This window comes from Lynx rufus, unplaced genomic scaffold, assembly GCF_022079265.1.
Source record: "Lynx rufus isolate CCGP_SWC_20201006 ecotype Redwood Valley unplaced genomic scaffold, mLynRuf1.p SCAF_12, whole genome shotgun sequence".
In the NCBI taxonomy this organism is placed as follows: Eukaryota; Metazoa; Chordata; class Mammalia; order Carnivora; family Felidae; genus Lynx; species Lynx rufus.
The window spans coordinates 65,723,181-65,735,280 of NW_025814826.1; the positions used below are offsets into that span (position 1 = coordinate 65,723,181).

Consider the following 12,100-nt stretch of genomic DNA (forward strand, 5'->3'; position numbering starts at 1 on the left):
TACTATGTGTGTAAATAAGCAAAAAAGGTGATATGTAATCTAAGGTAAAACCCGTCAATAGAAACAGATCCCGAAATGACCCATACGTTGTAATTAGCAGACAAGGACTGTTCATACATATGCTATTACTGTAAGGACATTCAAGAAGTCATGAAGAAAAAGGTGGGAACAATGAGTGAACAGATGGGGAAACTTAGCAAAGGATATAAACTATGAAAAAGAACCAAATGCAAAAGCTAAAACTGAAAAGCACACTATCTAATTGAAAAACTATCATTAGACGATTGTACAGAAGACTGGATGCTACAAAAGGGGCGGGGGAGGTAAAGTGATCTTAAAGACATCAATAAAGTTACCTGAATTGAAGAAAGAGGAAGAAAAGATTTTTTTTTTTTTTTTTTTTTTTAAATCACAGGCTCAACGATCGGGAGACAACATAAAAATGGCCTAGAATACACATAACTGCAATCCTATAGAGAAGAAAATGGGGCAGAAAAAGTATTTGAAGAAATGATAGCATTCCACCCAAATTTCATGAAAGATATCAGCATTCAAATCCAGAAAACACCAAGAAGGAAAAAGAAAAATAAAATCACAATTAGGCACCCCAAACTGCTGAAAAGCAAAATTAAAACAAAACATTCAGAGGAAAAAGGACAAATTACGTACAGGAGAAGTACAAGAAGAAAAGTAAACTGAAACTTCATTTGAAATAATGAAGATTAAAACTTTAATGAAGATGACAACTTTAAGGTGTTGGGGGAAAAAATGTCAATTTGGAATTCAATATCCTCCAGCAAAATATCCTTCAAAGATAAAGAGGAAATAAACACATTTGTAGATCTCAAAAAGGTGCTGGAAGAATTCATCACGGGCCCACCTGCATAACAGGAAGGGCTAAAAGGCATTCTTCAGGCTGGAAGGGAATGACGCCAGGTGAGAACCCGGATCCGCAGAGAGCCAAGTAAGGCTCATTTGTGGCTGAACAGACCATTTTCCCAATTTCTTTAAAAGAGCAGCATTGCACCATGGAATTCATAATGAATAAAGAAGTAAAATGCATGACAACAATAGCAAAAGGACAGAGGAGTAAGTAGAATTATATTACTATAAAATTCTCACAGGGGAGTCATCTGGGTGGCTCAGGCAGTTAAGCGTCCGACTCTTGATTTCAGCTCAGGTCAAGATCTCACGATTTGGGAGATTGAGCTCCACGTGGCGCTTTATGCTGACAATGTGGAGCCTGACTGGCATTCGCACTCGCTCTCTCTCTCTCTCTCTCTCTGCCCTCCTGCCCCAGTCTCACTCAAAATAAATAGGCATTTAAAATAAAAGAATAAAAAACACAGATATAGAAATTTAAAAAAATAGCAACCACAAAAAATTAAATTTAAATTTATGTTACATTTAAGCAAACATAACATACCCGATAAAATCAAGAAATAAAGGAAGTCCCCATTACATGATATCTACAAGGGACACACTTGGAGTATGTACACACACAGGCTGAGGGTGTAAAAGCTTGTACAAAGTTGTACATCAGCTAAACAGCAAGCTTAAGAATGGCCATGAGATTGTATTAATAATCAGAATTACAAAATACAGAGAACACTTCCTAGTGATAAAGGGTTCAGTTTATCACAGAAGACAAAAAACATAAAAATGTGTACCCCTAATAACAGAGCTTTGAAACACAGCAAACAAAAACAGTACTAAAGGGAGAAACAGACAAAACCCACACCATACTCGGACAATACGACGAGGACGGAGATAAAGAACTGTCGTGACGCTACAGACCAGCGCCAACTACTACTCAAATCCCCACACCCGCCAAGCACAGGACACACATTCTCTTCAACCGGATGAATAACACTTACCAAGATAAATCGCATACTTAGCCATAAAATAAGTCCCAACAGATTTCAAAAGGCTGAAATCCTACAGAGTATGTTCTCTAAACTTTATGGTTATGGTTTGTGGAATTAAATTAGCAATCAATATCAACAGGTACCAAAAACAAAACAAAACAAAACAAAACACCAAAGAGTTAAAATTTGAACACATCTCTAAAAACAACAAAACCCCATAGATTATAGAGAATTCACAAGAAAATGGAAAATATTTTGAATTAAAATTAGAATGTATCAAAATCCGTGGGCTATAGCTAAAATCAGGCTCAGAGGGACATTTATAGCTTTAAACAAATGGATTGGAAAAGAAGGAAGGTTTAAATTTGATGATCTAACCTCAAAATGAATAGAAGGATAATAAATATCAGAGAAAAGAAAACGGACAGACGGGTGGATTCAACAAAAGAGAAAAATCAACAAAGTAAAAAAGCTGTTTCTGTGAAAACATGAATATCATTGACAAACCCTAGCAAAGTTGATCAAGGTAAAAGAGAAAAAAGACAAATTTAAAGTATCAGGAATGAGGCGCGCCTGGGTGGCTCAGTCGCTTAAGCGTCTGACCAGCTCAGGTCATGATCTCGCACTTCATGGGTTTGAGCCCTGCGTCGGGCTGTGTGCTGACAGCTCAGAGCCTGGAGCCTGCGTCCTCTCTATCTGCCCCTCCCCTACTTGTGTGTGTGCATGTGTGTGTGTGTGTGTGCGCACGCGTGCATGCTCTCTCTCAAAAATAAACGTTAAAAAAATAAAATATCAGGAATGAACAAGACTCTCACCACACGTCCTACAGACATTAAAGGAACACAGGCACCATGTTGCACCAGTAAATTCAACAACTTACAGAAAATGGACAGATGCCTTGAAAGACGCAAACTGCCCAAACAGACACAACAGAGAAAATTCTGCACAGCCTGGTACCTAATAAAGAAATTAAACCGTACGAAGAAAACTCCAGGTCCAAACGATTTCAATGACAAAGTCAGTGGAACATTTAAGAAGGAAATTACACCTATCTGTCTTTCCTCTTGGGAGTTTTGGGAGGAGGAGGGAACATGTCCCAGCTTTTCACAATGCCACATGCCCCTGCTATCAAACCTAACAAGAAAAGTAACACCCACGTCTCTCAGGAGCAGAGGCACAAAAATTCACAACAAAATGCTAACAAAGTACTGCAGTTTATAAAAATAATAAGTCATGACTAACGATGTATATAAAATAATACATCTTAACTCTGAGAAAATCCAGCCACTCTAACATAAAAAAAATCAATGTAATTAATACACCTCATTAATAGGAGGTAGGAAAAAAGGAAGAAAAACTATATGATCATCCCAAGAGATGCAGACAAAGCATTTGACAGAATTCAACACCCAATGATGAGAATACTTCTCAGCAAATCAGGGAGGGAACTCCCTCGGTCTGATAAAGGGTCTCTAAGAAAATCCTGCGACTAATAGAATACACTACAGGTGAGATAATGAATGATTCCCCCTTAAGAGTGGAAACAAGGCAAGGATGTCTGTTTTCACCACATCCATTCACCATTATTTATAGTGGATTTCTTAGCCATTGCAATAAAGTAAAAAATAAAATGTTTTAAAAACTGGAAAAAAGTAAAACCATCTTTGTTCAAAAGTAACAAAAAAACTTTTTTAACATCTTGAAAGTGCACAATTAAATGGTTTTAGTATATTCACAGGGTTTTTGTCTCCCTTAGAGCACCACAATCTAGGTTTTGAACATTTGTCATGACTCCAAAAAGAAACCCCGTACTTGTCAGCAGTCACTCCCTCCTGAGAAACTTCCCTCGTGGACAATGCAATTTTAAAATACAATTTGTAGTAACATCAAAGAACACAGCACACTTAGAATAAACAAAACGGAAGACCTCTATGATGAAAAGTATGAGTAAGTTCTGCAAGAAATTAAAGTAGACCTCATGAATGGAAAACATAGCCATGTGTGTGGACCAGAAGATTCAACAGTATCCACTTTCCCCAAATTTATCTACAGTTTCAAAGCAATCACGATAAAAAAAATTCCAGGGAACTTTCTGGTAGCAACTGACAATCAATTGATTTACCGCCCCCCCCCCAAGGGGGCCCAGGTAAATCGATGGTGAAACAGACCCTTACCTCCCACCACAGACAAAAATTAATCCAAGATGGATCACAGGCCTAAATAAAAAAACAAGCCCAAATTGTCTGCTTAAAAAAAAAAAAAAAAAAGAAAGAGTACCTGTACCCTTCAGATAGGCAAAGATTTTTTGGAGAGAACACATAATATGGTAACTATTTTCAAAATTTTATAGATTGGATGTCAACAAACTTACAAAATTCTGCTCATTGAAAGACACCATTTAGAAAGTGAATCAGCAGGGGCGCCCGGGGGGCTCGGTCAGTTAAGTGCCTAACTTTGGCTCAGGTCATGATCTCATGCATTGTGGGTTTGAGCCCCACGCCGGGCCCTGTGCTGACATCTTGGAGCCTGGAGCCTGCTCCAGGATTGTGTGTGTGTGTGTGTGTGTGTGTGTGTGTGTCTCTCTCTCTCTGTCCCTCCCCTGCTTATTCCTTCGCTCTCTCTCTCTCCTGTTCTCTCTCAAAAATAAATATTAAAAAAAAAAAAAAAAGTGAAATGACAAGCCGCAAACCAGGGGAAAACACTCCCAATACTACAGACCTGGACCTTAAATATAGTAAAAAACTCCTACAAATCAGGAACAAAGAGACAAGCCAGGGAAGAGGCTTTGATAGACACTTTATTAGAAACACTACGTGACACTACATAACATGTAAACATAACGTAATTACGGTTATAAGCACATGAAAAGGTGCTCAACTCACTAGTTACCAGGAAATGGAAATTAAAACCCCCAAAGAGAAACCATGAGACTGAAACGCGAAACTCCAGGAGCCTGGCCATCCCCTGTGCTGAGCGGGACGGGGCGCGCAGGCCCCACGCCACCCGCGGGAGAATGAGGCCGGTGCGACCACTCTGGCGGCCTCTCGTGCAGCTAAGCCTACACCCACGCTGGGATCCAGCAATTTCCCTCCCGGGTATTCATCTCAGAGAAACGAAAATGCACGTCCCCAAAAGACTGGAAGAACAACGTTCATCGTGGCAAAGCCCAGACAGCCCGAGCGTCCGACAGGAGAATGAATAAAGAAATCACGAAATATTCCTCGGCGATAAAAATAAGAGGCTATTAATACACGGCAGTGCGGGTCAGTCCCACAAACACCAGGCCGAGTCTAGGGAGCAGGTGGGGCGAGACGATCTCACAGGGCAGAAAGGGACAGAACAAAGGGACGCGGAGCACTGGCCTTACTTAGCGCTGGGATCGATGGAGAGGGCAGGAGGCAACGGGCACGTGCACACGTTCGTCAAAGCTCACTTGACAACTGTATCCAGACACAAGGAAACACACAAAACATTTTTCAAAAAGGAAACGCCAAGGGACACCTCCGGGGAAGGAGCTGCCGGAACGGAAGGGTCGATTACTTTAACGCCGGGACCCGCGTCAGCCGGTCGAGACCGATGAGGGATGAGAGGACGGAATACCTGTTGACTCTCCTCGGGCATTTCTCCGGCTTGATATCCAATTCATAATGGTAGATGTCAATTTTTGGAATGTCCATTTCAAAGAAGTTGGCCTGTAACTTGATTGTTCTCCCGGAGGTCCCGAAGTCGGGTCTGGGTGGAGGCTTGAAGGCATATCCTTGGATGGGTGGCGGTGGCGGCGCAGGAGGCGCGAGCACTGGAACGGCCAAGAGAACGCCCGTTACACAGAGAAACACCCGCTTTCCCACAGCGCTCGCGAGCCCCTCCTGTGAGTGACCCGCCCCTCCCAGCCCTCGAGGACCCCCGCTGTCCCACGTGCCCCCCATACGCTCATCCTCGCCTCCTCCTGCCTTGTGTCCACCCGTTTCCTGGGAAACCCTGACTGTCGTGCCCCTGGCCCTCGCCAGGTCTGCGCCATCACCCAGACCCCCTAACTGCCAGGCTCCGGGGACCCGCTGCCCTTCGGTGACGCGTGACACTACACCATGTCCTCCCTTTCCAGGCTGTTCCTCCCTTGTTCTGCCCAGATCCTTGGAACGTTGGGTTTTCTCTCCCCAGCCCCCGTCATCTCTCATATAGGCTCACAGACGGTTGACGCTGCATCCACAATTAAACCACAGTTCGTGCCTCCATCGGTGAGGCCGTGGCCCACCCCCTACCGTGACCTTTCCCACACGATCTGCACGCACAGCCGAACACACAACTGTCCTCATTTTACCTGCTTCCTCTGGAATCCATCCGTTCCTATCCATCCCTCTCTGCCCCTGCTCGGGGCCCCGTTTCACCCTGACAGGCAGTTAGGGAAGCCTGCTAACGGGGTCTCGGCATCCAGGCAACCCCCCACCACTTTCCGCCCTCCAGGCCAGAGGGTCCGATCTCCACGGGTCCAAGCACCTCCACGGCTGCCCAGCTGTAACAAGGAGCCCCCACGTCTGCGAGGCCTGGCCTCAGCCTGGTCTCTGGCCGCTCAACCCAAGACCTCCTCGACCCTGAGGACCAGCCTCACTCTTCACAGCTCCCTACTTCTCCTGTCTCTAGCCTGCCTTGTTCTCATCTCCAGGATAAATCTGCTACGCTGAGCTGGAATCCCAGCCGCCTCTCCAGCTGGACCTGAGCGACTTGAGGACGGTCTGCCTCCCCGAGGGCCTGAAAGCACCTGGTGCACAAGAAGAGGCCAGAAACACCCGGTCAAGCTCCGGAAGCTGGGGTTCAGACAGGTAAGGGAGGGATGCCAAAGTCACTCTGAAAGCGTCCTTACGATGGACCACCGAAGTAGGAAGGAGGATGTTTAGGACCTCAAGAGACAAGAAAGCCGAGCCTTCCTGACATCAACACGCGTGCACGCACCCGGCCACACCTGGCCCCAAGCACCACTCCCCACGTGGCAGCAGGTACTCCAGCGGCTTTGGACGGACGGCTGTGTTCGGGTCGACACGAGGACTCCACTTTCCGCGCGATCTCTCCCGCCCCTGGAAACCACAGCTCACCCCTTCTCTGCAACAGACCAATGCCACATTTCCACAAAGGAGGGGTCTCAACACAAGCCAATTCTTTACTTAAAATGCACTGGAGGGGCGCCCGGGTGGCTCAGTCGGTTGAGCGGCCAACTCTTGATGTCAGCTTAGCTCATGATCCCAGGATTGTGGGATCGAGCCCCAAATCGGACTCCAAGCTGAATGTGGACCTTGCTTCAGATTCTCTCTCTCCCTCTGCTCCTCTCCCCTGCTCATGCTCTCTCTCTCTCAAAAAAAAGAGAAAGAAAAGAAAAAAGAAAAAAAGAAGAGCTGGGGCGCCTGGGTGGCTCCATCGGTTAAGCGTCTGACTTCGGCTCAGGTCATGATCTCACGGTTCATGGGTTCGAGCCCCGCGTCGGGCTCTGTGCTGAGAGCTCGGAGCCTGGAGCCTGCTTCAGATTCTGTGTCTCCTTCTCTCTCTGCCCCTCCCCCACTCACGCTCTCACTGTCTCTCTCTCAAAAATAAACAAACATAAAAAAAATTTTTTTTTAAAAGCGCTGTAGTAACTCACTGTGTATTTGCTGTGTATACTGACGTTCCTTCTTTGCATACGAGAGACGAGAAAGATGGGGCAACGTTAATTATCAGAAAAGGAGACAATGCCAACAGGGCACTACCCATATGTAACTAAAGGGATGAAAGTCATCAAGGTGGTGTCCCTCCTTCATTCCTATTTAAGCCATTGATTTAATCAAGGAATGTTCCCTCCTGCCCCCAACCCTCCCACAGACAGTAGAAAGAAACTTCATCCCAATTCAAATGTTCAGCAATTCTGTTAGTAAAGTTCAAACTGCCGCTTAGAAAAAAACCAATTAAAAATTTTTCCAATAACAGAATGCTCTTAATTTTGCTCACGTTTTCTTTTTTTTTAAATCCTCTATAAAAAAAAATCCATGTACTTCAATCCCTACTGACATTTACTAGAAACAAATGACGGCTACTAAAAATAAACTGTTTTTACTGCATTTATGACCTAGAAAAACCCAGAGTTCTCGAATCGTTTTCTGTCTTGTTTTCGATGAGAAAATGAACATGCTTAAAGGTTATTAATCTCCCTGAGTTACACCATCTGGAAACCTACAGGTCTGTCTCACTGAGCACCTACAACCCTAGAGAATGGTATCTACAGACCTGCACACAACACACCGTCCCTGCCACAGCAATGCTCGCATGTCCCTTGGGGGCTGGGTGATGCTCCTGGGACCGGGGAGACAGATATAACCCACGTGTCGCCTCCCAGGACAGTGTCTGAGTGTCATCTGACAGATTAGGCGTTGTTCACTGCTCGTAAGTGCAGCTCACACGGGATCCTTTGCACTACAGACCCTGACCGTGTCCGGGGGTGGGCTCCACTCTTGCCCAGCTCTGTCCCCTGAGGAGAGCCCGCTAGCACACGGTCCCCGCTCTCAGGGGACGCCTAGCCAGTGAGGGGAATCTTGTGAATACAGGAGCGCAGTTAAACCACAGAAGTGACACCTGTGCCCCAGGAAATGTCCAGCCACAGAGCCAGAGGCATCTGGTGCCCAGGGTCCATTCCAGGGAGCAGAGTCGTATCTGCACTGAAGGGCTCTCCAGTTTACGAGGGGCTTTCACATACTTCACTGTGTGTCACGGTCACAGAGCAAAGGTGCTCCCTTTGAAAAGCGAAGCCGTGCAAGGCTCAGACGGCAACAGAGAGTGGTGGTGCCCAACTCTGAGCCAAGACTTCCTCCTGCCTCGAGCAGCCATCCGGCCCGGCAGACGCGGGTGATTTTACTTGCCTCCTATCTAACCGCTGGCACAGAGATGCCTGGAGCCCAGTTCTCTGCTTGGACCTACTTCCCCCACCTGCAAAGCACGAATTCCTCACACATGTGCCATGGAAAACATGGAAAACTGTCCACTGACTTGTATTAATGAAAACAGCAGAAAAAAATGCAATGGTAACACATTCATGAAATATATAACTTCACAAGATATTTCTTCCTTGCTTCTAGCTTTTAAATTTCTTTTTAATGTTTGTTTATTTTTGAGAGAGAGCGTGACTGGGGGAGGAGCAGAGAGGGGGAGACAGAATCGGAATCAGGCTCCAGGCTCTGACCTGTCAGCACAGAGCCCGAAGTGGGGCCCGAACCCATAAACCACGAGATCATGACCTGAGCCAAAGTCAGATGCTTCACCGACTGAGCCACCCAGGCGCCCCGCTTCTAGCTTTTAATAATGAAAATACTGAGAGCTCATGGGAAGACGTATGGAGTATACAATCACAAGTGAAAGCTCTAACAGTTTTCAAAGCAGAGGAGGGCGAGGCCCCAGCAGCTTTATTTTTTTTTAAGTTTGTTTATTTATTTTCAGAGAAAGCGAGCACAGCAGGGGAGGAGCAGAGAAAGGAAGAGAGAGAATCCCAGGCAGGCCCCATGCTGTCAGTGCAGAGCCTGACGTGGGGCTCGAACCCATGAAATGCCAGATCATGACCTGAGCCAAAGCCAAGAGTGTGGCGATTAACCGACTGAGCCACCCAGGTGCCCCGAGGCCCCAGCAGTCTTATGCCTCCCTGCCCAGCCTCAATCCCAGGAGAGATCTCAGATCCGTTTTTGTACTTTACAGAGTCAGCCTGGAGCATGGAGTGCCAAGACAAGCGGGACTCGCGAACCAAACGCCAGAGAGGACCCAGCGCTGGTGACGCTGCCCAGAACCGCCCGTGCGTGAGGAAGGGGCAGGACGGCACACGGGGGTAAGGTCACTCTCGCGGGACGGTCAGCTCTTGGCCCCAACAGGTGGATGACGTTCCAGCGTGAAAACCAAAGGCTGCCGGAAGCCAAATGCTGCACAGCACGCACACCTTCACCACAGTTGACACAGACTGACTCTGAAAATTAATTCCAGTATCGCCTAGAGATGAACTGTCCAAGCACACCCGGCCCGCGGCCCCCTTCCCCTCGCCGGTTCTGCAGCAGGAACAGAGTCTGACTGCAGATACGCCACAGCGCGGAGCAGCGGGGGCAGGGGGACCAGGGGGACCCCGAGCCCACCGGGCCGGGTACTGGCGAGCAGGGGCTCCGGAGAGGCGCGGTGCCTGTCGCGGTCTCCGCAGCCACAGGCACCGTCAACATCTACTGAGTGAGTGAGAGCCCGAGGAGGAGGAGGAGGAGGAGGAGGAGGAGGAGGAGGATCTGGGAGCCACCACAGCGTGGCCATGGCTCCGAGGGTCCGCTCAGCAGGGACCTGGCCCCCAACCTGGCCCTGCAGGAAGACCCCACCTCCGCCCCAGCTGTGGCCAAGCCGGCCAGCCCGTGCCAGGCCAGGACATCCTCCCGACCTTCCAGGTTCTCCCCCTCCCCAGCTTCTCCATCCTTCACCGAGAAATCCAGCTTCCAGCTTCCCCTGAAAGCTGTGCGGCAACGGCCAGGCCCGCACCCCCCGCCCCCCCCCCCCAAGTGGCCGCGCCCCCCGCCTGTGGCTCCACAGACAGTTCCGCTGGGAACCGTCGGCGCTCCCTCCACACTGGGGGGGCAGGATCCGGGGGGGACGGGAGGGCAGCCCCTCCCTTCTCACCCAGGAGCCCCGGATGGTCACAGCTGGAAGAGACCCAGTTGAGGGGGAGGGCGACTGTCGGCCGTCACCGACTCCTCCGCCAGCCCCCACTCCCGACGGGGCAGGTCCTGGGGGCAGGGAGCCCGAGAGCCTGAAGGCGTCAGGGAACGCGGGCCACGAGTGTGTGAGGAGCTGCTACCCATAAGTCAGCACGTGTGTTTAAGAGATCCATTTTTAGAGACACATCTCAATCAGTGAAAGGGAAGCATAGTGAATGAGTAATCGACTTCCTGTATGAGTAACTGGGCCGCAGCAACCAGGAAGTTTGGGTGTTTTTTCCAGAAGCCATGGAAGGCTGGCTTGTCCTTGCGTTTGAAGCGAGGCTTCTGCGGGACGGCGTGGTCCTAGAGAAACCCGCCCCACGGGGTCCAGACTGTCACCAACCTGTCAGAGGAGGGTCCCAGATCAGGCTGTGGGACCCTGGCCCCGGCAGCCCCCTCGGCAGGGTGGAGCTCTGGTCCCACCCTCCGCCTCCGTATGGGACGGAAACGAAGGACAAGGAACTGGGGTGACCAGAGGAGACAAGTGAAGGTCTGCTGGACGTCCTCAAACGGGTGGGTGCCCTGGGTGGGGGTGGGAGGCGCCCCAGCAGCTCAGGGCCTATCGGCGCAGGCCTCCATGAGGACAAACCACCAGCAGCGACACTGCTAAGAACTTTCTCTCAGGGCTCTGCTCATATCCAACTCACTACCTTCGGTGCGGCAGGGGTAACAGACTCTCAGCCCTGCAGTAAAGGCAGGCAAGTGGGGCACAGAGCACCTGGGGGGCGGGGGCCAGGTCACAGGTGGGTCCTCAAGGAGCAAGTGGGCAATGTTGGGAGGTTCCCCTGCCTGCGGCCACCTAAGCACCCCCAGCAGGCACGTGGAGGAGGGCAGCGGCTCTGGGCTCACAGCTCACAGCGCAGGGGCTGGGGCGACACCTCCAGGCACCGGGCAGGCGCAGGGGAGGGGCCAGGAGGGCACCAGTGCCCGCCGTGCCCAGAAGGAGGTGTTGCAGATGGGCTCCGGGCAGGCTGGGGCAGGGCCTGCTGTGGAGATCTTTCAGGCCCCTGAGAGAGTGATGCCCTAACCCCACCGAGAGGCCCGTGGCTCAGGCTTCAACCCACACAATCACCTTTCCTCTCTCCTACCTGGAATTGGGAGGTCGCAGAACCGAGGATCCAAAGAGACATTCTGACCCCTTTGCTATATGATGAGCACTGTGGCAGGAGCAGGGTACAGGTTTCAGTCTCCTGGGGGAGAGGAGACACGGCCGGCCACACTAGCGGGGCGCCACAGCACAACTTCACGCACAGCTAGGAGCCCCTCCGAGAGGAAGAAGGTGGCTCCCTTCCAGAAAATCTCACATGCATCTTATCTCGTGAAGGATGGACCAGATAACTGAGAGCTTGTTGGGGGGGGGGGAGGGGCACCCAGGATACCCCACCCCTCACCTGTCTTCTTCACCTGGCTAGAGATCATGGAGCACCTTCTAAATTTTTTTTTTTAATGTTTATTTATTTTTGAGAGAGAGAGAGAGAGAGAGAGAGAGAGAGAGAGAGAGAG

At 49.4% G+C, this 12,100-nt stretch overlaps 1 protein-coding gene across 6 annotated transcripts in view; it reads right to left on the reverse strand.

The window, feature by feature from the left end:
• AGO2 (argonaute RISC catalytic component 2) overlaps window positions 1–12,100 on the reverse strand; it is a 113,435-nt gene that overhangs the window by 57,880 nt on the left and 43,455 nt on the right. For all 6 annotated transcript variants that reach the window (XR_006961152.1, XM_047074231.1, XM_047074230.1 and 3 more), the window contains exon 2: window positions 5,469–5,664. Coding sequence is in view for 5 of the 6 variants with exons in the window: in XM_047074231.1 (XP_046930187.1) it covers window positions 5,469–5,664 (196 nt within the window). In the remaining variant the exon portion in view is untranslated. The remainder of the gene's footprint in view (window positions 1–5,468; window positions 5,665–12,100) is intronic.